At 39.8% G+C, this 26,855-nt stretch overlaps 2 protein-coding genes across 5 annotated transcripts in view; both read left to right on the top strand.

Moving 5' to 3' along the window:
* The window catches only part of ZNF148 (zinc finger protein 148), a 35,237-nt gene extending 23,493 nt beyond the window's left edge, over nt 1-11,744 (top strand). For both annotated transcript variants that reach the window (XM_056347933.1, XM_056347932.1), the window contains 4 exons: nt 2,008-2,131; nt 2,786-2,869; nt 8,751-8,869; nt 9,189-11,744. In XM_056347933.1, coding sequence (XP_056203908.1) covers nt 2,008-2,131; nt 2,786-2,869; nt 8,751-8,869; nt 9,189-10,781 — 1,920 coding nt within the window. In that variant the 3' untranslated portion in view covers nt 10,782-11,744. The remainder of the gene's footprint in view (nt 1-2,007; nt 2,132-2,785; nt 2,870-8,750; nt 8,870-9,188) is intronic.
* Nucleotides 11,745-24,828: 13,084 nt separating this feature from the next.
* SLC12A8 (solute carrier family 12 member 8) overlaps nt 24,829-26,855 on the top strand; it is a 54,940-nt gene continuing 52,913 nt past the window's right edge. The window contains exon 1 of one of the 3 annotated variants that reach the window (XM_056350100.1): nt 24,829-24,923. The gene's annotated coding sequence lies outside the window, so the exon portion shown is untranslated. Of the gene's footprint in view, nt 24,924-25,620; nt 26,123-26,855 lie in introns of those variants that run through there. The other 2 variants (XM_056350101.1, XM_056350099.1) reach the window with 2 other exon arrangements.

Below are 26,855 nucleotides of genomic sequence, written 5' to 3'. Positions count from 1 at the left end.
TAGGTTGAGTACATCCACAGATCACTTCCATGGAAACATGGCAAGGTAGGAGAGGCGTGTGTCCCTCTTCCTACAGACATGTACTTGCATGCTTCCTTTTTATCTCCCAGTCTGTCAGTGTTAGTCTTTTGAGATGACAAAAGATAGACAAAAGATAGGAGAATCATTAAACAGGTTGTTTTTCAGTCTCTCTTCCCTTTTTTTCCAACTTGTCAGAGTAAAAAGGCAGAAAGAAGCTGAAGGACTGATGTAGGTGAGAGTCTACTGCAGTTTAAGTTAGTATTCCCAGAGTAATGGGGTTGATTTTCCATCCAAACAGCAGCTGGGACTTTTACAAATGGAAGTCAATTAACATCCTGAAACGTTTTGAATTATATTTTATATTAATATAGTCATCTTATAAATAAAAAGTCATTAGCTTTTATGAATCCTGTCTGCTTTTCCCTCTTCCATGCACACAGACACATTTGCACACGTGTACACACATGCATGCACACACATGCACACACGCACAAGCTTTTTTGTTGCTTTTATTAGGCAAACTGCACTGACAAAGTTAACTTTCTTCATTTAAGAGATAGTATAATGAATGGATGCAGTAGAAGAGCTCAGGTTTAGGATAACCATGAAATTAAGCGTATTTTCTGCACAGTTATCTTAAAATTTCAATACAATATATGGAAAGCATTTCATAACATGTATTTAAATTTATTTTAAATAACCAGTCAGTGTTTCATTAGCTGTATGTTGTTACAGAACAGAGTTTTTATAGTTGTCTCTATCTGTGACTTACTGGAGCTGTAACATACCAATCTTACAAACGTATGAATGTGCTTGTCCTTCAGAGTGAATGCACAAGAATTTGTTAGTTTGAGACTTTCACTCTTGCTGAGTTTTGATGCAGTAGACTTAAAAATTGTTTAAGTAGATCCTACAGTATTTGCTATTATTGCAGAGATACTATTTCAGTTATTGACTCTCTCTTTCTCATCACTGTCATTATCATAAAACCTAAAACATCATAGCTAATCAAACTGCAGATGTGTTTCCCCAGCAGACTTTTTTTTTTTGGTTAATAACAAGGGACTAAATGTTTTATTTAAGGTTACTTAAGCTCTTCTTTATAGTTCTGTTTCCAGTTAATTAAGAGTTTAGGAAATGTAATTTGTTTACTGGTTTTCTTATTCTTTTGCCAGAGGTAGTACAGAGTTTGGGGTTTGTTTTTTTTTTCTTTTTTTAGAGAAAACATGTTACGAGCTTTATTGAGTAAGTTAGATATGGTGCAATTTTTTTTCATTTAAGTTTTTTCAACTTTATATGAAAATAGCAGTCTTGTTTGACAGCAAAGCAAGTATGGCAAGTTGAATTTGTGAAGGTGATGCTCTAATATGTGTATTGAGTGAGCAATACATTATTGAGTAAAAATCCTGAAAGGGGAGAATAATAATAGAATTTGCTTGGTTGTTTGGCTTTGGGGTTTTGGTTTTAAAGTACAATTTTGCCTCTGAGACAATTGTTACTGTGTAGATGTAGAGAATTTGTATGACTATCCTGGATAAGTTTTAATGCCTTTTAGCAAACATTTACAATTGTGATTTGAAAAAAGATTATAACTTTTCATTTTTGCTTTAAAATATGATTATCCATGGTTCAGTGCCCAGAGGTGGTTTGATTACTTTGCATCCTCTCCAACAGACAGACAAAGTAAACAGTAGCGTGTAAAGTGACTCAGCTGTGAATAGGGGAGCTCTGAGCTGGTTTTCCATGAGCTGCTTTTGTCTTTGTCCTGTTGAAATATCTCTTAATACACAAGGAGACAAAAGTTGGATTGGTCTGCAGTTGGAAATGTATACTAAGAGCCTAACACATAGCTTTGTAGAAATTAGCATTGTTTTACCTGAAATATTTAAATTTTCTGCATCAAAAAAATTAATGTTTTTTTTTTTGTAGTTAATAAGACATCTTTAGAGGGTAGTGTGAGAACAAATCTTACTCTTTTTAAAATAGATCCTTACAATAAATGAGGATGGATCACTTGGTCTGAAAACCCACAAATCTCATGTTTGTGAGCATTGCAATGCTGCCTTTAGAACCAACTACCATTTACAGAGACATGTCTTCATTCATACAGGTACTGCTTGACTTCAAATTTGTCTTTTCTACTGTGTAAAGAGTTGTTTACTTATGTTAAAAATGTTTTCAGCTCTATGCGAATTTCAGTTTTAAGAGTGTAGCTAACTTGGCATCTAAGCTTAGAGATTCCATGCACCAAAGTGTCAAAAGAATACCAAAAAGAAATAATCAACATATGTTTAATAAACTGAAGACCTGTTTACAAGGTTTCTTTTCTTTCTTTATCAGAAAGTAATGGGTTGACTTGTAGCCTAAGTGCCAAAATTGACCCCTTTGTAAAACGTGCTCCGGCTGCTCATTTGCCTGATGAGGTATCTCTCTGGTTCGGAGAAGTGATAAAGGTACTTACCATTATAATAGCTTGCCAGTATCCTGAATGCAGTCTTATGCCAGCATCATGATTGATCTTGTTCATGAGGAAATTACAGCCATTTCAGATCACTCTTTGTGCTAGACTTAATGTGACTCTTAGGATCATGGAAAGAATTTTGCAGTTCATATACTTAGTAAGGCTAATGTTTTTTGGTATTAGAGTTTTTGGAATTCGCTCAGATGCTGTTTTTTTGATAGACATTTTAATATTCCTCAAAAGTAGTTATCAGAAACAAGTGTGTAGTTATTAACTTATGGATGTGGAATTATATTGTTCAAGGTGAAAAACCATTTCAGTGCAGTCAGTGCGACATGCGTTTCATACAGAAGTACCTGCTACAGAGGCATGAGAAGATTCATACTGGTGAGTATAGTGCCTTGAGTATCTTTACTGGCGTGCTTAAAAACTGTTTCCCCACTCAGGCAAGATTTCTGGTAATAAGTATGCAGCCTAAAACCCTGTTGTAGTTTGTTTTGACTTAATAGATGTTATAAAACTTTAAAAAATAAATTAGTTTTGTGCTTTCAACTTGCTCCACTTTTCTTCAGCTGCAAAGTGAGTGTAAACTCTAGTAAGCAAATCTGAAAGTAGTATGCTATAAGTAACCCCAGAGTAGCAAATCCTGAACTTTGTGCTTTCGTAAAAGTCAAGGTTTATTGAACAGTTCTATCTTTTGTTGTATGAAGTTAATTCAGACAACGGGGACTTCCAGATTACACTTCAGTAGATTTATGTATCTATTTATTTATTTTGGAATTTGATGGAAAAGTGCCAGGACTAAAATGGCCAAAATGCCTAACCCCAAAGGAATTAGTATCAGCATCAGCTTCACTTTCACTTTTTTTTTTTTAAAAGGTTTAATTCAGTACTGTTCTAAAAATAAGAGCCTCAGTTTAAAAATATGCAATATAGGTCAAATAAGGCCCAAAGTTTTAAGCCAAAGGGAGTTAAAATTTATACATGTTTATTTTTTTAATCTTCTTGCACCGCACAAAACCACATTCTTTAACAGGTTTGGCTTCATTGGGTTTTTGGCATTTTGGTGCATGGCCTTTCAGTCCCTCTTTAAATATTTTGTAATATGGTCCCTTTGGACTAGATGCCAATTTCTCAGCCTCCTTTTCAGAAAAGCAGAGCTGGTGAATGTGCACAGTGTTTCTTGGCTGTAGCTTTTAAATGGATATGAAAGCTACTAACACGCAGTGCAGTGTGTGCATGTGTAAGAGTTGAAAGGGAGAAAAAACTGTAAAATGAATTTTCAGAGCAGTGTACAGGGAGTTACATGCACAAGTGCCCTGTTGTTTATGGGATTTTTGTATCCTAGGTTGCCGTGAGTCCAGACTAAGTAGGTTTCCTTCAGCCAGTCAGCCACAGAAGAGTTCTCCATTCTTCTGTCCAGTGCCTTTGTTCTGCTCCTAGTCTTTCCTCTGGCTCTGAATTGATGAGCCATGCTGCCTCCACTTTGCGTAGATACTATTCTTGAAAAGAATGCTCATTCATTCTCTTCCATCTGTCTGTCCCCCCACCAAAGATAAAAATTTAAGTGCAGTCTTCACATTTTTCAGATTATTATTTTTTTTTTAAATGAGGATTATTCCCTGTACGTGGCTTTGAAAATCAGAATCTGGGCAATATAGTTAATTAACACTTAACTGAAAATATTTTATAAATAGATTTTATTATCCTTTTAAATTCAACTTCTAGCTCTAGTGAGAGTTCATTGTAAGCTTTGGAGGGGGGCTGCAGGGTTTTTTTGTCAGCTCTTACATATACTGTTTGTTTAGCAGAGAAAAAGTTGCCATGTAACAAAATTAACCGTATTTTTATCTGACTTTTTTAGATAACTATGTTCTCCTCCTTTCCTCAGCAACCTGAGGTATAGCTTTATTGTTTTTCAGAAAATTGAAGATGGTGCTTGTGTTGTTGAATTATGGGTATTTTCCTAGGTGACAACTAGTAGATGGTTAGGTGAAAACATGGAAGAACCAGCTTCCAGGAGTGGAAAAAGCTTTTTTGAAGTCCCGTTTAGTTAGCAAGTGATTGACTGGTGCTTAATTTTTGGCTTTGCCCAGCTATAGTGTAGCTAATTCTACATACTTGTCTGTGCTTTCACTTCTGTATGACAATATTCACCCCTGGGCCTTAGCTGTTTGTGTAGCATTACTCTGTTGTTCAGGACTGCATAACTGAACCCATGGAGAAAAGCTGAAATTTCAGCTTGATTCTCTCACCAGAAGATGAGCACTGAGTCTGTGTTTCACTTTAATGGAAGTAGAGGAGAGCTCTTCGTATTATTCATACTCTTCTAAGAAATATTCCTTATAAATTCAACACTATATTTTTTTCTTTTTATTTTGCGTTTTTATTTCTCTGAATAACCACTTTTAGCACCAGCTTTTGTACAGTGTTGAAAACACTGATGAAGAACAGGATGTTTCTTCCTCTTTTAAAGATGTTTATCAAATTTTCCAGTTTAAGTCAATTGAAGACAGTGGTAACACTTAGAAGCCCTATTTTATGCCTGTTAGAAGCCTTGAATTTACAGATGCTCCAGCTAGTTCCAGCGTGATTTGAATTCAGTACTCTGAACCACTCCTTCAAATGAAATGTTATGAGGGAGTTAGGAAGCAATCAATGAACAGCCTTATTCTGTGTAAATAATTAAATAGTTGCATCTAAAAGCAGACATTGCATTAATGCAAAATTCACTTACTAGAAATAATTGTACTTAGAGGAGGGCAGCAGTGCTAGAACCCTGCTGCTAAACTTCTCACTAATGACAGAAAATCGCCATTTCAGTTTAAGAGAGGGAAGAGTAATTCGTACACAATATTTTCATCTTTCGAGTTTGAGACTCATGAAGATTTTTTTTTATTCAAATATGTCTGCTTTCTTTTTGCTTAGAGTTGTTTCTATACAGCTTACCTGCTCATGCATTCATGTGTCATGTGTCCTAATTCAGTAACCCACCCTACTTTCCATTTTAAACACAAAAAATGAGATTACATTTGAAAAAAAATAAAGCAACATTGGGGCTAACAATTTAAGCACCTTCTTATTCAGACACGCTGTTTTTTTATTGCCTTCTTTGATATTTTATAATTTGTATTTTGTCTGTTTAGATCCTAAAATGCCTGGAGGTTTATAGTTGTTACAGCCTTCATACACACAGTATTTGTACTACACTTTATAAATAGTTCTGTTGCTCAGTTTTAATAAATTTCCAACATAGAAACAAAACACAGGCTGTTTTCTTTTAAAATACAATGCAATAATTATATGCATTATTTGACTTTGGCTTTTTTTTTACCTACATCTGATTCTTTCCCACTCAACAACACATTTCAGAAAAGTATGTCCTGGATTCTCCCTACCTTAGCAAAAGGTTGCTATTAATGATCTCCTCCATTTGCAATAAATCCTGTTTGAAAAGTACAACAAAATTGTAAAAGGCATGTGAAGTTCCAGGCTTCTCGGAAGTTATTATTATCGGAAGTATATCTTCATAGTGATTTTTAATCTTTTTCTAACATTACCTTCCTTATGAAGCCTAAAGCAAAAATTAAGTGTGGTATCAGTTTCACAAAGTGTTTCTTAAGCTTACTTCCAGAGTGTTTTGGAATACTGCTGAAAAATATTATTTTTCTGTGTTGTACTGAGTAATTCGATGGCAATGTCCCCAGACTTTGTTTCCTGTTGAGGCATGGCCAGCATTGCCTTTGTATATACTCTCAAAGTCTCCAAAATAGCCACTGGTGGTAATACTCTACAGTGAAAAACCTCAGAACATGTTTGGCCCTATTTAAGCCTTGAAGTGGGAATTAGGTAGCTGGGAGAGTTTTCTGCCAGCAAATAGGCAGCTTGAGTAGACAAACATTAAGGAGCTCTGTGACCATTCTTTTATAGAAATAGAATATAGAAATATAGAAATAAGGCTGAAGGTAAGTGTATTAGAGAAGTGTTTTGCGTTTCCTGGGATAGCGGGGTAGCTCCTTAGAGGGCTTTTCAAAGCTAGGACAACACTGAGCTGTCTTGCTTCTGTGACTTCTGCAAGGCTCAGGATAGTTTTTGTCCAAAACAGCTGCCTCTTTCTCTAAGACAAAAATCTAAGATAGTGTGAAAGCAAACTTCCAGACAATGTAAGGAGAGTTGTTCGAAGGGGCAGTTTAAAAGAAACACGAAATAGAATAGTGGAGCAAAGGAAAATAGTAAGTAGCAAGGATTAAGGAATGGAAGAGTGCCCGTGTATTAAACAAGAACAATGGAACCTAAATGTCTTGACTCATCTTCCTTAAAAGTGAAGACGGGGATTGAAATTTGATTCAGAAGGTCTCAACAGGCTTGGTGCGAGTAAAACACCGTAGTAGTAAGGGTACCTAACGAATAAAGGTAACATGAAGAATGAAAATGGAGTTTGAAAGTTAGGAAATAGGCCAGAGAGGAGGATTTGCTTATACACAGTACTGGAGAGGATTATATGATAGGTGTTATAATTTATTAAAAAAGAAACATTTTATGGTGGTTATTAATAAGCAAGAAATGGTAAAAGTTAGTCTCTGGCTAAATGTGAAAGAAGAGTTAGGTTGCTGAGGTTGTGAGCCTGTAGAAAAAGAACTGATGGAAGCCGAGAGATATTAGGAGAGGAGATAATTTGATTTAGGAGAGAATAAATTGGAAAAATTTCATCCAAGAAAGGGATTGGCTGAGAAGCTATGTGGAGAGGTAAGAATTAATAATTGGCAATAGGGCGTAGGCTTACAAAGACAGAGATTTAGAAATTGCTTGGAATTAGGAAAGTTGAAACTCGTGAGTATTAATGATCTGACTAGGAGCAAATGTGTGACTGATATAGATATTTCTCATTCTAGTTTGTATAAGTACTGGCATCTTATTTTAAGGTACTGTATTTCCATTTGCAGAAGGATGTGGTTAAGTATCTTTTCTAAATGGAAAATAAAATGTATTAACATTTCAATAATTAATTATTAGTAATAATTTAATAAAATCAGTTACTGAAACAATTTTTAAGACTAAAACTACCTCAGAAAAATAGAAACAGTCTGCGTATTTCTGAAAACAAAAGAGAGGTTTATATCCACAGAATCAGTGCGGTATAGTATAGTATCCAGAACAAAGAGGATGTTGACAGATGCTGCCAAGACAATCCCTGATCTCTATGTCAGTTCAAAAGATTTCACAGTAAATATTAAGAGGAAAGATTACTGTTGTTCAGGGTGAGTTCTATTAAATAACAGTGAACTTCTGTAAAAGGAAAACTAACTTTCAGTGCACTTGGGATTGTTAGGTTTTGTCAGGGAAACCTAGGAAATAAAAATATCAGAGGGAAAATGCAAGGCAAAAGTTAAAAGCAATAGAAATAGAGTTAGTTTGTGTTCTGAAAGGATCATTGCAGGGCTTCTTTGTGAGGAAAAATAAGGGGAGAAGTGAAGATGAACTCAGGGCAATGAATGTTGTCTGAGCAAATATTTTATGAAAGTAAAAAAAAAAACCAAAAAAAACAAAAAAGCAAAAAAACCCAAAACAAAACCCCAAAAATGAACCAAACAAAACAACCAAACAGAAAAACCTGTAAGTATGCAAATGCCTGTTCAGCTACAGAGGTTTCTTGTTTTCAGCTTAATTTTTAAAATAAAATATTGTTAAATTAATTAATTTATAAATAAATAAATTTGAGTTCTAACCAAAATAGTAGGATTTTTTTCAAACAGTTATTTCAATTGTACATCCGGATAAGGAAAAAATCTGGAAAATACAGAACACTTTGCAAAAATGTTAAATTAAAAGCTTGGAAATGCTTAATTCTCATCTAGAAGGGATGAGTTTGAGTTAATGAGCTGGTCAGAGAACTGAGGTATTGTTATATAATCGTCTGCCCTAAAAAAATACTGTGTAGCAGCAGTTTGGGGAGGATATCTTTGCAGTTCTTCATTTGTTAGGTTTAAGACAGATATCTGCATCTACATTAGAAAAAGGGAGTAAGAATTTAGTTTTAAAGTTTGGGGTTTTTTTAGTGTAAAAGCTTAAAATCATTTTGAGGCATCAGCTACCAACTACTGGGAAAATGACGAAGTGTGAGCAAGCCCTGTGTTGTTTTTCAATAGCAACAGACAAAGTCCTCTTCTTTATTACTTCTAATAAAGAATGTAGTATTTGACCTGGTGATTGTATGGTAGAATATAGATTTATTTTTTTAGATTAACATTGTTGTGTGCTTTTTTATCAGGTGAAAAGCCATTTCGTTGTGATGAATGTGGTATGAGGTTTATTCAGAAGTATCACATGGAAAGGCACAAAAGAACTCACAGTGGAGAGAAGCCTTACCAGTGCGAATATTGTTTGCAGGTGAGATGACTTAGAGAAATCTTTTTGCAGTTGAAAGACAGAACACCGGTCAATTCTTAAGTAGTACAGATGGGACTTTCTCCAGGTGTTGTAGTCATGTGCATACAAATAAATGTGTAACAACTGTTTTTTCTGTTAAGGTGGGCGGTCTTGATGCACAGGTGGAGCAGAGTCACAACTGTCTGTGCTTGATTTTATTGATTATATACTGTTGTTTCACACTTCATTAGAAATCGGTAAAGTGGACGAATTGTCAGGTAAACTTGTAAGAATATATTTATTTTTCAACAATAATAATAGTGAAAAAAATCTTTTGCAGTTTTTCTCCAGGACTGATCGTGTGCTGAAACATAAACGTATGTGCCATGAGAACCGTGACAAGAAACCGAACAGAGGTGCCACCAAAGTTGGCTTTTTGCCATCAGAGGAAGATTCTGGTTTCCCTACACCTATGAAAGACAGCTCCTTGCCAAAGAAGAAAAGGCAGAAAACGGAGAAAACAAAATCTGGGGATAAGGAAAGTACAGATAAATTGGAACAGAAGAAGGACAAAAATGACTATTTGCCTTTGTACTCTTCTAGTACTAAAGTAAAAGATGAATATATGGTAGCGGAATATGCTGTTGAGATGCCACATTCTTCGGTCAGTGGAACGCACTTAGAAGCAGCAAATTCTGGAGAAATACACCCACCTAAGCTCGTTCTCAAAAAAGTTAACAGCAAGAGGAGTCTGAAACAGCCACTTGAGCCAAGTCAAACCATTTCACCTTTATCTACATATGAAGACAACAAAGTTTCAAAGTATGCCTTTGATCTTGTGGATAAGCAAAGTTTACTGGACTCTGAAGGTAATGCTGACATTGATCAAGTTGACACATTACAGGAAGGGCCCAGTAAACCTGTACACAGCAGCACTAATTATGATGATGCAATGCAGTTTTTAAAGAAAAAGAGGTATCTACAAGCAGCTAGTAATAATAGTAGAGAATATGCCTTGAATGTAAGTACCATAGCATCTCAGCCTTCAGTAACACAGGCAGCTGTGGCCAGCGTCATTGATGAAACTGCTACAGCCTCAATATTAGACACACAGGCACTGAATGTTGAAATTAAAGGTAACCATGACAAAAATGTCATTCCAGATGAGGTACTGCAAACTCTGTTAGATCATTATTCACACAAGGCTAATGGACAACATGAGATATCTTTCAGTGTGGCTGACACTGAGGTGACCTCTAGCATATCAATCAATTCTTCTGAAGTATCTGAGGTCACTCAATCTGAGACAGTTGGAACAAGCTCTCAAGCGTCCTCATCAGATAAAGCTAGTATGTTACAAGAATATTCAAAGTTTTTACAACAAGCTTTGGACAGAACTAGCCAAAATGATGCCTATTTGAACAACCCGAGCCTTAATTTTGTGACTGATAACCAGACTCTTACAACCCAGCCAGCATTTCCTTCCATGGAGAAGGTCTACACGTCTATACCAGTCAATAGCTTTCGATCGGGAATGAACTCTCCATTAAGAACAACTCCAGACAAGTCTCATTTTGGACTAATGGTTGGTGATTCGCAGCACCCTTTTCCCTTTTCAGGTGATGAGGCAAATCATTCTTCTTCCTCCTCTACACAGGACTTCTTGGATCAAGTAACTTCTCAGAAGAAAGCAGAGGCACAGCCTGTTCACCAAGCATATCAAATTAGCTCCTTTGAGCAACCCTTTAGAGCTCAGTACCATGGGGCAAGAGCTGGAATATCATCTCAGTTTAGCACTGCCAATGGACAGGTGAACCTTCGGGGACCAGGGACAAGTGCTGATTTCCCAGAATTTCCCTTGGTGAATGTAAATGATAGCAGAGCTGGGATGACTTCTTCACCAGATGCCACAACAGGCCAGACTTTTGGCTAAGAAATCTTTGTAAATAATACTGGCACTTTAGAACACATTTGTCAAAAGAGGGTTGCTCTGTGTAAGATGGAGTTCTGTACAGCTTTTAAGAGTGCTATGTTAAAACAAAAGTAAGCTGATATTAGCAAGACCAATAACTGCTTCTTTTTTTCCTTTTTTTTCCTTTTTTTTTCTGGTTAGTCACCAGTCATTGAACTGCCTGATGTTGGTGCCCCTATCAAAGGCAGTTTATTATTCACTTGTTTGAATCCAGAAAATATTTTACCTTCTATGAAATTGAAAATAAACAAAATCCCCAGGTAAAACTTCCCCCCATGATTGTTTCCTTACTGGTTTCCGTTATGCTTTGGAAGGGCAGTTTATTGTCTGATACTATTCATATTGTCATTTCTAAGCTTGTCAGGATAGTCATTGCTCTTCAGCAGGGAATCGACATGTATCACAGAATAACACACAGAATAGCAAGTTTCCAAGTCAAGCAAATATGGCTTTAAAAGATGGCATTTTCTAGGAAAATAATCCTTCTTCCATTTCTCTCAAAAATAATTTTAGACCATTTGCCCTTTATTTCTGCTTTGCATTACCTTGGGTTGTGTTTGGAGGAAAAATGAATGCTGATAGACTAACTCTACTATTTAAAAGTCTAATTAATTTAAAATACTTTAAACACTTTTTAAAGCAAAATGCCTAACTGCTAAAGCCTTTACTTCATTCCTGAAGTAATGTGTATTTCTTTGTACAGCTGAATCTAGATGTAACTTTTTAATGACTTTTTCATACGCAGATAGCAAGATTTTGAAGTTTTAGTTTAAAGTACTCTGTAGATGACATTCCCAATTGCATAATGCTTACACAAACTCTGTATTCCAAGATTTAAATACATACTCATAATGGTTAACACAGAGCACTTAGTCAACTTGATAGTTTTTGATTTTGCAAAAATAAAAACATTTTTAGGTTTGATATGGTTGCATCATTTTCATCTCATACAGCTCCAATAATTATTTTCAATATACTCGAGATTGGGTATTCTTAGCTTCTGTAAAAACTGTTTTAATTCTCTGTCTTGAATTTTGACAATTCTGATCATTAAATTTATTGAAGTATCCCTGAAAGCTGAAGAAGTGGGCATTCAAATTCCCTATCTTTTTAGCGTTTACTTAGTGAAAGTCATTACAATTTTACCAACCAAAACAGCTGAATAATGCTAGCGAGCAGGATTTCTTTTTCCAGCATAGGAGAGTGATCAGTTTTCGTTGCATTTCACAGTATGAATAAACTACAAAGTTTATCCCTGTACCATGAATATGTTTTTTTGAATAGTACTTTGTCTTCAAGTATACAGTATGGTACGATAAGTAGTTCTTTGTGCATTTTTAAGGTGGTAAGATTTGAGTAGCATAACTATTGTGTAGTTTAAGTTAACAAGTTACAGATTTTTGAACTGTATGTTCATTCTATTGCACCTTCCCTAAAGGGACACTGTCTGGTAGTTTAAGGCAGTTTAAGCCTAATGTAGGCTGATTAACCAGGGAAAAACACACACACACACACACACACATATATATAGGTATGTATGTATATGGTGGTGTTGGGTTTTTTTTAATAGGATTGCATACATCCTTTTACAGGACTATTGCTAGCTGGTATCTCAGATGAAGCCATCAGCTAGGAGAAAAGACTCTGTCTCAAGGGGCTAAGATATATCCTGTCTTTTAAGAAAAGACTTGAGCAGGGCTTACAACGGTTCCCACCTGTTCCCAAAGCAGTTGTGATACTTTTCTTAATTTTCTTTACTAGGAAGCTGATCGCACTCTGTCCCTTTTCCCTTACGTAGCGCTATTACAGCACTAACTTCACTTGGTACAGCTGAGGGAGAAAGTGTATTTGTTATCCATAGCTTGCTTCTTACATTAACAAGAAATACAGTTTACATAAACTTCTTACTTAATACCTTTGTATAAGAAAACAGGTTCTGTTTTGATTCATTGACCCTGTGTATAATATAGGAAGGCGTTTCAGTGTGCTATGACTTACTGGTAATTTTGTCTGAATTATTTGGCCCCAAGTTAAGAAGAATGAGCATCAAGGGAAGATTCCTTATGGATTAGTAATGATACATGTAAAGAGATTTGTTTGAAAGAATATTTTTAAATTGATTCATGTCTCTCTGTTTTTCTTCCTTCCATTCTGTGTTGCACAGACGTAATACATATGATCCCCTATATCCCAGGAAGCCACCCCTTGTAACGCATGTTTCATTTGCAGCGTTTCATTTCCATGACATCCTAGCTTGTGCTGCCTGAATAATGCTGTGTTGGCATCTTTGTTCTAATGTCCTGTTTTTGCAAGTAGATTGGCCTTTAATAGTACTATTTGTTCAATACAACAAGCAGCAAAAGCCAAAAAAGAAAAAAAAAGGAAAAAAAAAAAAAAAAGAGAAAGAATCTAGCTTATTACTGCACTTCTCTGGCCCCATGGGGAGGTAAAAGGAATAAACCTCCTTCTCCCTAAGGAGATTGACTCAGCTTTATTTTAACAAGTTACTGTCTTGATTCTCTGCTGTGAGAAAGTGATTGAGGAGTAGAAGGGAGTAGCTCTTGCCCTATGCCATCTTCACACACAGGAAATGCTGCTTGGGTGCTCGAGGGAGCAAGCTATTGTACAGAGTAAAGGAACTTGCTCTTCCCTGGAGCAAAGTGGGAGTCACCTGAGGAACTTAGTCCTTGTGTCACCGCTCATTCCCTAGCCTGCTGCTGAGCCATTACAGCTATACTCTGTGCCTTAGGACAGGTTGTGGAGTCCCCGTCTAGCCCACAGGGACTATCTCATAGGGTTCTTCCACATGTGCAGTTAAAGTGGTGGCGTGAGTAGTTGATCTGCTGATGCTCGAAGCGTTCTGTACTGGAGGACTTAACCAAATATACTGCTATGATTTCCTGAGTACATGCCCTTTTGTTCTGGAATAAGCGTGTATGTAGTTCTGGGAGGTTTAACTATGTAAAAATCTCTTGCTTGTTTAATAATTACATTATTTAATAGTATTTTCCACTGCTCATGTTTTGCTGCTTTTATCTGCTACAGATGCACACTGTTCATTGTGATCTGGTCAGTGTTCATTTTTGTTAGTTTTCCGCGTATGACTGGAAAAAAGCGACTTTGGTTTTCTGTTCTGTTCTTATACTGATACTGTTCAGTTGGTTAGCGTAAGGCTGGGGTGAGCATTTATATTCCACAGAGCTAACAACAGACGTTCTTACTGAAAGGTCATGCAAGCACTGTGTGTGTGTCTGTGTGTGTGTCTGTGTGTGTGTCTGTGTGTGTGTAAGGTGGAATTTTTTGGGGATATCTCCTAGTGATAGAGCAATGATGATTTTAAAGAAGAGGAAATTGATGACATTTATTACCAAACTATATATATATGCAATACATGTGTATATATATATATACGCACATATTAAAAGGCCATATTTTGGCCCTAAATTACTTGACAGTGTCCCTTTTAGCATGAATCCTTTGATATGTTTTACCATGAATATAACAGACAATGAAGGAATCAGCTTGTAATGGTATACTAATAGGCATTTACATTTTCTTCATTTGATTTGAGAATGAATTAATCATGAATTACAAGGTTTGCGGAGAAGGATTAACCATGTGTATTACTGTATGTTGGTTTACAAATAACAACATAAACAATTTAAATTGGATGATAAAAGAACTATGTTTATGATCTTGTGTCTCCTAGTGTTGTCTTTAGGAAAATTGTGTTTCAAGAAGAACATAGGACAAGAAAAGTATTCATGTGAAATAACACTTGTATTATTTTTATATTGTACTTGTCAATTTTTTGGATGACGGGAGCTTTTCATTGTTAATTGAGAAGTACAGTAAAATCTTGCTAATTCGCTGACCGCTAATCAGAGCATCCGATAGGTTTATACATCCCTGATGGTCTCTTTCCCACCTCTCTGCAATGGTCTAAAAAGTACTGTAGCGAGGTCTCGTTTTAGTAATACTGTACTACTTCACCCAAGTATACTACAGAATCTATTTTAGTATACTGGGAGGTAGAAGAAGTATTGAAAACTAAATTACAGTTGTCAAAATAAATGAACAAAGTACATTTTGTGACGTGACATCCTTGCTTTTATTGCCTGCTTCTTCACTATTTTCAAAATTGTCATTTATAAAGGGTTTCTAAGGCATTGCTGCGAATTATTGGGGTTCTACTGTAACTTTTGGAGTTTATTCTAAAGTATTCATGTTCTCCTATGAAAACTTTCCACCTGGACAGATACATTATATTCCATGCTTGTTCAGAATATTTTTATAGTATTTGTATCATATGTAGTAACTATTTGAGATGAACCAGAATATTTGGATGAATCCACTCTGAATTTTGCAGCATTGGATTACTTTCTGTATGTATATTTGCTAACTAAATTTTCTTGGCTTTGAGAGCTTTGGTTTTTATTCTTCTTTGTTTGCTTGTTTTAATACCATTACAAATCACAAGGAAAATCCTAACACTCCTGGGAATCTTTGGAAATTTTAACAGGCAGAAATATGCTTATGCAGTTGGTATCAGTACACATGGAACTTTCAAATTACATGGTTGGTACTGAAGCAAACGAGTAATGTTACAGTTTCCTAGTGTTCGATGTTTTACTAAAATGAAGCCTTGTAACTTTGAAAGTTCATTCAACTTACGGTAATGCATGTTTATGTTAGGCATGTAATGCATTTAGCTAAAGCTCATTTTGCAAAGGACAAATACTAGAAAGTATTACTGCTAATGAAAATACGTGTCTTTAAGTTAAAATTTGAAGTTTTGTTCAATTTTAATTTGCTTTGTGTCAGGGAAATAAATTATAGTCGCTTTTGCTCTACTTGGCATCTAAAACCTTACGTTTCCTTTTTAAAATTACATCTTTTGGTAGGAAACACAAACTGAGGCAAGCAAACATTTCTAAGAGTTGTTTCTTGCTTTCCTTAATCCAATGGATGGAAAGGTAATATTGTGTAAACAACATTATTTTATTTTTTTATGCAATATCATGCTGTAAATACGATTTATCAAATAAGGATGTACCTATGATTGAATCTTTGATTCTGCACAGCTAGAGTTTATATATAAATATAAATGTGTCTTGACAATCAAGGACTTATGTCAGTCTTCCTTTATGACGTTTCTTATTGTTATGCATTCCATTTGTTTGACTTGAGTATTTGTATTGTCTGTAAAGTATGTAATGTTTTTATAGCTTGTTTAAAAACAAACAAAAAAGCCTGTAAATACATACGAAATGATCACAGTACGGCTCTGTTAGAAGGCGTATGATGATGTACTGTTTGTAAGCAATAATACATGACAGCGCTAACTTCACAAGTAGCATAAGGATAAGTTCCAAAAATAACTTTGGGAGTTAATAGCCTTGTTTGAGTTAATTAATATTCTTAATCATTTTTTTATAAATAAATTCAAATGTCCTCCTGCTGGAGTATATAACATTGTTTACACAGCACAATTTCAGTCACAGAGGGGACAGTCTTTAGATCTATGGCTTCATCTGTACACACTTTAAGAAATGAATGGCTTGGCTGCACTTCTGCGAGATGAGGAAGACTGCAAAAGTTGAATAGCTGTGTCTCTAAACTGCTTCTGTGCTGATTCCTGACAATTCCTCTACTTAATTTTGGAGTCTTTAAGTCCTGATATTGAACTGATGAGATTTGGGCCTCCAGTAGAAAGGAATAGTTCTCTTCTTATGTCATATGCAGATAAACAGTGAACTTACAAGTCACCTCTTCATTTGAGTTGCATACTTTTCAAATAATGAGCTATGAGATGATGAGTTTATTCTGATAAACTAAACGTCAAACTTATAGTTTGAATTGAATAGGTATTAGACTGTACAGAGCAGCATAACTATTTGAACAGTCACCACTGCTTTAGAACCCCCCCACCCCTGATTTCTAAATGTATATGACCTACATTTTATAGAAAAAAAAAGTTTTTAAATGCTAGTCATTTATATAATATGTGCTTTGAAGGATTTGCTAGTCCACTTCTGTCACTTTTAGTACACTGGTATCTTTTATATGTAATGTATGCTTTTTATTATTATTATTATTATATTATTATTATTATTGTAGTAAAGCATTTCAGTAGGAGGAATTTTGCAACAGTATGAGGGGCTGAAATTTTCATTGTCAGAAATGAATTATACTGGACTTTGTCTGTGTAGTCTTGTCTTTCTTTTAATGCTGTCTGGAAGGGAACTTGGTATTCAATAAAGCAAGTGACCTCCTTTTATTGTGAAGGCATACTATGTAGTGCTGAATTGGATCTGGAAATATGATGAATTTGAAGACAGAGGAACTAGAACGAAATCTGGTGTACAGAAGAAGTTGTGTTATGAAAAACCTGATGATATATAGTGCAACACTGTTACAGTGCGTTTCTGATATAGTGTTATTTTCCTGAAGTCCATATGCCTTCTTTGTATTTCAATTAGTAAAAAAAAAAAAAAAAAAAAAACAAAAAAAAATCCATATAGGTAAATTTAAGATAATAAGCTTATTTCAATTATTATACAATATTTCTTTATTCTACAACATCTATTCCGTCCCTTTATTATCAGACAAAAGACCATAACCTCAATTCTATCAGTAAAAGTATGTATATAGGTGAGAGATGGTTTTGTAGGAGTCTGCAAAGTATAAATTTGTGTATTCCTTATGTTTCTGACAGAAATGAGAACACAAGTCTTTATTCCTGTGAAATGAGGAATTTCCTGATTGCGAGTGAGCAAGAGTGTGTGTGTGTGTGTATGTAAGTATATGAAACATGTTTGAGTGTCATGGCAAAAATGATGCAAGTATAAAAGGATTTAATGTAGTTCAACACATGACTTACATTTAGTGTGTAAAAGAAACATTTAAATTTCATAATTCAAAAAAGTCAAAAATAGTTTTGCAGGAAACAAAACTATTTGGATAGCAGGCTTGACCAAATGAACTTTTTGGTTAAACTTGATATATTTTAAATGATTCTATTTCTGCCTTTATTTCTGCCCTAAAAGCAACTTAAAATATTTTGGGAGTTACCCTTCCTGTTCATTGACTGTGAGTGTAATTTATGTCATGGTTTACAAAATGCGGCATGAAGGATTGGATTGTTTTATCTGTATAATACAATGAAAGATTGCACTTTTTTTTTTTTTTTTTAACATAATCATGGTGAATGGTATTGTATTTTTAGGATTGATTTATTCATTAAGTGACAATGAGTTTCATCACTTTTGACATTGTTTTCTTACGGTTAACTTAGTCTTCTTGGGTTTATAATGCCCTTCTATGTATTGTGATACTAAGGGAAGTTATGTTTTTGCTTTATTTTTAATTAAACTAATAGTCTGATAATTTATATTTGCAAATGATGCATTTTAAATGTGGTCACTTGCTGTTTGAAAAATAAAAATATAGAATACTGTTTTATGAATAGACTTAGCAGTATTTTTCATGTTAGATAAGTTGAAACAGAATCTGCTTTCTTGGTGAGACAGATGAAGGCAGGTAAAGATACATGTCCTGCAAGAACTGAAGTGGATACTTTCAACAATTAAATGAAATATTTAAATATTTGATTTGAGACATACAAAATTCATCTGGGTTTTCTTCCCCTTTGGATCTCCTTGCATCCTTTGATTACAGAAAACAAAGTACCTGACCTTAATTTTAATCCTGGTTGTTTTAGAAGATTGCACTGGAATCACTGTAGTAGAAACACCTAGTATTAGACCAGCTTTTCTTTTGTGATTTTTGTTTGCACTAAAGGGAATTTATTCAGTGCCAGCAACTCTTCATGTAAATGAGAGTTCGGACTTTGTTTTAATCGCAGTTACAAGAAAGGTGAACTTGATGACTAAAGTTTTCAAGTCTATTAGGTGACAATATGGCATGTGTGCACTACCTCATTTTGTAGCGTGTGCAGTAGTATACAGAGTATTTGTTACATAGATTTTTCTACTATTGAAGCAAGTATTTAAAAAATGTTGAAGATTGTAGCATTTATGCACTTACAAAACCACAAATGTGCCCTATAGCATTAATTACTGATAATTTCATTTTCTTGCCTTTATTTATTCACGTGTTAAAGGCACTGTTTTCCCTGAATCTTCTGGTCGGGTCCCTTCTGATGAAGACTTAATTTTTGTGAAACCCACGGCTCTGCTGATTTTACTTTGTATAAGAATTTGTGCGAGAAAATGTTCAAAGTTGCACGATGCTTTTTAAAGAGAAGAAAACCTAGTGACGTTCTGTGTTAAGGCTGGCACCACGATCAGAGGAGCAGTGCGGGAAGAGCTGTGTGAGCCTGGGCTGTCAGCGGCATCCCGCTGCGGGTACAGCCCTGGTCCTGGAGCCCTGGGCACGCTCCCCCAGCCACCTCTGGGAAGCGGCGGCCGCAGGAGGGGAGCTTGCTGTCTGCCTTTAGCCTAGACCCCTTCTGAGGGTGTTTAACCCCGCTGAATGAATTTGCATGCTAGCCGAGGAAGGGCACTCCAGGCACTCCAGGCGTGTTCTGGTCTCTCATCTCGCCCCGGGCCAGCAGCCCTAGCAGGGATGGCCAGGCATGGCAGTAAAGGATTAAATCAGCGCAGATGTCCTGAGGTTGGCCTTAGGAAGGGTGCCCTGACTCGGTCCCCCTCAGCCCTGTGAGGCCATAGGCATTACTGTCTCATCGTGCCTTAACGTACTGCTGAAGTATAGCGTGAATAAAACAACGTGACTTGATATGACTTTGTTTCAGTATTACTCCAGTCTGCATGTTTTGGTATTTTTTTTTAAATGGCCTATCAAGAACGTAACGTGGTATGTTAACATCCAGCCAGTATAGTAACTTTAACAGTTTAATGTTTAATAGTTTAAATTGTGGATGCGCTCTGCAATATGCCTGAGTAAGTAGTGTCTGTGTACTCGGCCATCCTGCTTCTCTTTAGCTTTATGTTCATTAGTTATACTGATTTTTATTTAATTATGCAGTGGAAATAAGAAGTCAAAACTGATAGTTTCTGCTTTATTGACTTTCATGATCAAAATTGTCAAATAGCAAAGTGATACTGAAAAGAAGACATTTTAATGTTAAAAAGAATTGCCAGAACCTACGTTTTGTGTCGAGTGAGAAAAGTAGTCCATTAAATGAGCATTCTTTTTTTGCTAGGAGAAGAAAACAGTTTTCTGTTGAAATTATTGGTTATTTGTTTATTTAGAGGGCTGAAAAATAAAAATCTCAAATTAATAATGTTCTTGCACTGCACAAGAGAAACTATATTGTAGCTGCAGGACAGGCAGCAGTTTATGAAAGGAGACAGATTTGGAGGTTGGTTTAGGGAGGTAGTCTGGAAGAGTGTCCAATTTGTTGGTTGTTTTCTGTGTTGCTTGTGCCGAATCAACAGAAGACAGTTTACTATAGACTGTTACTTGCTTTTTTGTCTGCTTGAGTTGTCAAGATACAGAGTTTAAAGAGAGCCTTCCACTGGAGCAGGGGGTCAAAGCAGAGCCCATGTGTGCTGTCCTTTCAGAAGCCGGCAGCCCTGCCCTGGTTGCTCAGGTAAGTTGCCTCCTCGGCAGCATCCTTCCCCTTTCACATCAGGGCTGCTCGTCAGGTGCCTGACATCCCTGCTGCAGCGTCTGCTCTAGCTTTTGAATCTCAAAGGCAGTTGAATGCATACATGTACAAGTGGCTGGCAGAAATGAAATACGGTGATTTGGTGAGGGGTGTGTGTGTTCGTTCTCCGCAGTCTAGCCAGCTACATCGCTTTCGCCAGAGTCGGCAGCCGTGCACGTCATGCAAAAAGCATGGGATCCAGTTCCTCCTTCCGTTATTTGTACTTAGTTCTGGATGTTTGCTGGGTGTACAAGTAACTACTGTTTTTTCCACGTGGGAGTCCACTGGGGCAGCTCTACCCGTCTTACACAGGAGAGCCGAGGAATGGTCCTACGTGATGGTTGTTCGCTGCTGCCTGCTGGTAACAAAGCCACTTGGCTTTTGTCTGGCTAGCGGTTGCACCTTGCCAGCTTCTCAGCCAGAAATGTGGGTGCCTAGTCCCAAACCAAGTGTTGTGCTGATGTCTTCTGACACAGGTCAGTGCATTGGCAGTACCTTGATGCAGCTGCCTTTGTTCAGAGGAGGTGATGCCTTCTCAGCTGCGCAGCCTGAGGGGTAAGCTGGCCCAGCTATGGAAGTGCAAGCTGTGCCACTGAACACGTTCATTTTAGCTGTTATTTGCATACAATTTTTCTTTATTTTCCTCATGATCAGATGTGATCATTAGTGCCATTTCAGAGAGGCAGAAATAACAGAGCTTTCGTAACTGCTGTCAGATCAAAAACATTAGCCTGGCCTAAGTGAAACCCAGAGGATTCTATTATTTTATCAGTGTAATTTATTAAAAAAAAAGTTTCTGTCTTGTGATATGAATAATGACTGTTCAAAATGTGTAATTTTTATACTCTAAAAGCTCTTCAGGAGCAGCAGTTCCTTAATTGGTCTGTCTGAGTCACAAAGGTTGATAAAGCAGCGACTACGAGTGCTGGGAGTATGCTCAGGGTAATTGCAAGGTAATCTCGACCATGCAGAAATGTGTAAGAACAAAGCAGAGGATGTCATCAGAAGCTCAAAGGATGACTGACTGTTTTCTCTCAATTCCTGTGTTTTCTTCCATTTTTCTTGCCAGTTCCTGAAATGATCTTTGTTATATGGCTAATTATAGACAGATCAGAGCAACCTAAGAAAGTTACAGCTTAGAAGGACGGATAAGCAAGTGCAAGGATGCCAGTGTGCCGGTGTGATCTTTTCCTCCAAAACAGGACTTGGGAGGATTTTTCTTAAGATGGCATTTATTAGCTTAAAAGAAAGTATCAAATCAAAGTAAACAGGATGATCAGTCCCCCAGTCAAACACGTAGCTACAGTGGTGGATGTTAGAGCTACTTGGAAATGAGTTGTAAGGACAGCATGAGTCCCCACATCGGGCATGGAAATGGGCTTTGGCAGTGCTGGCTCTCTCAGAGTCGTTCCTGTTCCCTGGAAGTCCGTTTTAGGGAACTGAAGCAAGAATGTTGCTTGTGGTGGTGCTCAAGTACTGTACCGGTAACTGCTGTTATGCACTGAACAAAATCGGGTAAAGATGCATTTTAAAAGCAAAGTATTTTGCAGTTTACAACTGAGTGAACTCAAATAGAAAGAGGCTGGCACTTCGTTTGATACAGGAACAGAGTCCTGACGTGGAACAGCCTGTTTTACTGTCTATCTGGGCTTTGTCTGTAGTTCATTAAGTGATGCGATTAGCTAAATTGTGTAGTTTATTCACAGTCCATGCTCTGTGTGTACATGGAAATGGGCTTGTGTGTTGCTGCATTAGGAGAGATGGAAATGTCTGGCAACTGAAGAAGATGGTGATGAGGTATGTGATAATTAACACCCATTCTGCTAAGAATCCGTCTTTCCCACATTTCACTGGATGGCTCAGACCTATGGGTTTTCCAAAGTTGTATCTCTTGCTGACTGACCTCTGCGGTGCTACTTTCCTTGTTCCTGGAAGCCATGTTTATGCCTTTGTCACCTCTGGATTTCTCCTTTACCTCTTCTATCCCACACAAACTTTTGTCACCTCCTTCACTTAAATCCATCTCTAGACTCCATCCCCAGGAGCAGTTTCCACTGAGTGACGTGGTGCAGGCTATCAGAAATCTTAAATCGCATTTCAGGATGTCCAGTGCCTGGGTCTGCCAGGCTTTGGATGGTCCATCTGACGGTCCCGAGGACCTACCTGACTTAAGGGAAAGGATTCCTGCTGGTCTGTGGAACTCGCGGCATTTGTTTCTAGCCCTGAAAGCACCCAAGAATTGGACTTTGATAAAACAATTTTAACTTTTAGTTGCATTTTCTCCCCCCTTTTTTTTCCCCAGTAGAGCTAAGGTACTTGGCAGAAGGAGAGAGATTTTTTAATTAGGACTTCTAAAAACCTTTCTCAAATGGTTTGCAGTGGTTTTCCTCGAAGGTGGTGTAAGCCTTGGAGCGGTGTGGAGGAAGGCTTGTATGGACACGCTGGTGGCTGAGTCAGCAGTGAGTCACGCAGCCATCCCAAGTGTGCACTGGGGAAATTTGTACCATTCCACATTTGTTACGAGTAATCTAAGTGCCGCTTCTCTTGCATTTGGGTTACATCTTTATTTTCAATATTCTTTAAAGAGAGCAAACTGCTTTGCACGTGACTGGCACTTGGTGATTGCCCTTGGAGGAGTGGCAGTGTATGTCGGTCTGTGGTTCTGTGGGGTGTGGCAAGGACGGAAAAGCAGTGTGCTCCCGAGAAACACAGGCAGCCCCGCTGAAGGAATGCTGCTGGCTGGATTCTCTTGCCGAGAGGGAAAATGTTAAAAATTGCTGTGACTTAAATAGGAGCAGATGGAGACCAACACTGGGCAGTCCTGAAAGTGTGTTTTAACAGCGGTGCTTGGTGATTTTACTGTGTTGGTGTGCCCCTTGAAAATACTTTTTGGTGGATTTCTGCGGTCATTACTTCCAGTGGGAAGGCAGGATCACTTAAAGGAGTGTTTGGTGGCAAAGGGGTAGTGGTGGCAACCACCCCAGGGAACTTGCTGAGCTCTTGCTCAGCCTGCAGAGGTGTCAGTAGGGGCCAGCAGGCCAGGCTCTGGGGCTGCGGGCAGGCCAAGCTCCGGGCTGCAAGCAGGCCAGGCTCCGGGCTGCAAGCAGGCCAAGCTCCGGGCTCCAAGCAGGCCAGGCTCCGGGCTGCAAGCAGGCCAAGCTCCGGGCTCCAAGCAGGCCAGGCTCTGGGGCTGCAAGCAGGCCAAGCTCCGGGCTCCAAGCGGGCCAGGCTCCGGGGCTGCGGGCAGGCCAAGCTCCGGGCTGCAGGCAGGCCAAGCTCCGGGCTGCAAGCAGGCCAGGCTCCGGGGCTGCAAGCAGGCCAAGCTCCGGGCTCCAAGCGGGCCAGGCTCCGGGGCTGCGGGCAGGTCAGGCTCCGGGGCTGCAGGCAGGCCAGGCTCCGGGGCTGCAGGCAGGCCAGGCTCCGGGCTGCAAGCAGGCCAGGCTCCGGGGCTGCAAGCGGGCCAGGCTCCGGGGCTGCAAGCGGGCCAGGCTCCGGGGCTGCAAGCGGGCCAGGCTCCGGGGCTGCAAGCGGGCCAGGCTCCGGGGCTGCAAGCGGGCCAGGCTCCGGGGCTGCAAGCGGGCCAGGCTCCGGGGCTGCAAGCAGGCCAAGCTCCGGGCTCCAAGCAGGCCAGGCTCCGGGGCTCTGGGCTCAGGCCTTGGCAGCGGGTGACCTTGCACCGGTTCTGCAGCAAAGTCATAGATACTTGTTCCAGATTTTACGCTGGCCCTGAAGGCGAGAGAATCTGGCTGAACCTGTTCCCTGGGAGTTGTAATGAGCGTAAAGAGCAGGGAGCCAGAGGACAGCTTCTGAAAGATTCTGGGAATGGGATATGTTTGGGAGATACCTGCTGATCTCCCCAGGCTTCATCCCCTATCTGTCTGCTTGGAGTTTTTGCCTTCCCCTCCTGCCACTCTCCCAAGTGCGGTGTTTGTCCGAGAGTAAAGGCTTGCGTACCCTTGGCCTCTGCAGGACACTGGAACATGGCGTGGGCTCGCTCGGGCACGGGTGCCCTGTGCGGATGCTTGTAGCACACTAGGGTGGCCCGGAGGCATGTTGGCTGCCTCGGTGCTGGGGCCGATGGAGGCCGCGCCTGTTGGGGCTCCGCGGGCGGCCGCCCGGCTCTGGATTTGGCCCCGTTTACACCGGGACTGCCCACGGCCCGTGCCCGGCGCCCTGCCGGCGCAGCGTGGCGGTGCTGGCGGACCGGGCAGGTTCTGGTACACGGGCGCGCCGTGCTGTGCCACCGACCCCCTGCCGGGCTGCGGGTCGGCGGACCCCGCCGCCCCCCGCCCCTGTGCCCCGCACACCCCAGCTGCCCGCACCCTTGCCCCGGGGGGGCTGCGGGCGGGGGGTGGCAGCGCCGCCCGGGCACACGTGGCAGCCGCCCGGGCCGGCCCAGCACGGGAGGCGGCGCCGCGGGCGGGGGGGCGGCGGCCGGCGGGGAACTGGGGGGGCCCGGGCGGCGCCAGGTGAGTGCGGCGGGGGCGGCGGGGGTGCCCGCGCCCCCCACGACGGGGGGGGTGCCGAGCCTGGGCGGCGGGGGCGGCCCCGCGCTTTGCTTTTGCTTTGCTTTGCCCGCTGCTCCCTCCGGCTGGGGCGTTGCTGCAGCTCACTCGGGGGTGGGGGGTGGGGGGGGTCGAAAACGGGGAAAAGAAAGGCTAAAAAATATTAGGGGGGTGGCGGGAGCGAAAAAAGAAACAAACAAAAAGGCAACAGGAAAAAAGGTAAATACAAAGGCAAAAAGAAAAGTAAAAAAGAAAAAAAAAAAAACCACCCAAGGCAATGCAAAGAAAGGAAAGCAAAAAAAAAAAAAAAAGCAGAAGACAAAAGAAAAGAAAAAAAAGAAATGAAAAAACGGAAGTAAAAAGATCAGAACAAAGTAAGTCAGTATAAAAGCAAAAAGGCAAAAAGGGAAAAGCAAAAATAAAGCAACCCCCCCAAAAAAAAGGAAAAGAGAAAAAAAAAAAAGGAAAGCAAAAAAGAAAAGAAAAGCAAAAGACAATGGAAAGGCAAAAAGGCAAAGAAAGAAAAGGGAATCAGAAAAAAAAAAGGAAAAAGAAAAAAAAGCAGAAAAAAGGAGAAAAAAGGCAAAAAAAAAAAAAGTCGCAAAAGAAAAGGCAAAAAAAAAGTGGGGGGGGGGGGGGGGGGCGGGGAGAAAGGCAAAAGGCAGGGCGAGCCTTGGCGGCAGCGCTTTGCGGGAGGTCGGCGTAGCGCGGCCGGGTGGGCACCGAGGCTGCCCGAGCGCGCCGGGAAGTCACAGCCGGGGGGAGCCCGGGCCTGTCACGCCCGGCTCGGGAGTTACGCTGCGGAGACCCGTAAAACCAGAACGGGTCGGGTGTTTGTGCTGGCTCTGGCAGTAAAAGAATAACCCGGAATAACCAGGCGCTCTTATGCGTGGCATTACCTTCGTTGCACTGGTGGCTGCTTGGTTTCCCTTTTAATTCCTGCCTTCCTCGGGGTCCCCTAAATTAGCTGTTTTTAAGAACTTGACCTAGAGAGGCGTTGAGGGGATTTATTAAAACTGAAGTGCTGTTGGCTGCTTGGTCCCTTGAGGGAGGGAGGCTTGGAAGTGCCTCCTCTGGCAGGGATGAGGCTTCGGAGGTCGCGGGACCACACGCAGTTGGGCTTGGGAAGGCGTTAACCTTCCCTCTTTAAACCCAGCCAGCTGGTGAGTAGCTCAGAGCAGCAACGCTTAGCTCAGAAATGGCTTTAATGTGACAATTAATAAAACATTATTGCTTTCAAAGGATGCGGAAGGCACGGAAATTTCATCTGTGGGAATCTGGTTTTGCAATTAAATCTAGAAGTGTCGCAGCAGAAGGAGACGAGCCTTTGTAATGTTTCTTTGAGGAGGTTTGCTAGTGCTCTTCTGCTCTCTCAAGCCCTAAATGGTATCGAAAGATTAAAGCAACTATTCTTCTTCGATTTATAGACTGGTTAGTGTCTTTGGCAGAAACTTTAGGAAAAGTAGTATCAATTAACTTTCGAGTTAGAGCCTCGCTTATATTAGAGGAAAATGGTGCCTGTTTGGGTTTTTTTTTTGGCAGACTGGTGTATATAGCAGAAAAGCTTCTGCTGAGTTGGTGACCCAGGTAGATGATGCCGCCTGAAAACATCTCTGTGCTGTGCAGCGGTTCAGAAACTGTGCTGCACTGGTGGCGTGCTGCATGGGGCAACAGGAAGGCTCCTGGCCACAGAATTTGCCACTTTTCAGACCCTGAATTGCAAAAATAACACGTACATCGTGTGGATTGGGCTGTGGCGGTGCATGCGGCGGCTGCCCTGGCATGTTTGTTCAGCTCTCAATGCTGAGCTTTATACCCCCTCCTGTGTTTGCTTCGGTTGCCTCGTAGGGCCGAATGGATCCGCCGTTGAGGAGGGATGTAAACAATTGCAGAATT

This window comes from Falco biarmicus, chromosome 8 (genome assembly GCF_023638135.1).
Source record: "Falco biarmicus isolate bFalBia1 chromosome 8, bFalBia1.pri, whole genome shotgun sequence".
Taxonomy (NCBI): domain Eukaryota; kingdom Metazoa; phylum Chordata; class Aves; order Falconiformes; family Falconidae; genus Falco; species Falco biarmicus.
This window is presented reverse-complemented; position numbering and strand designations above follow the sequence as displayed.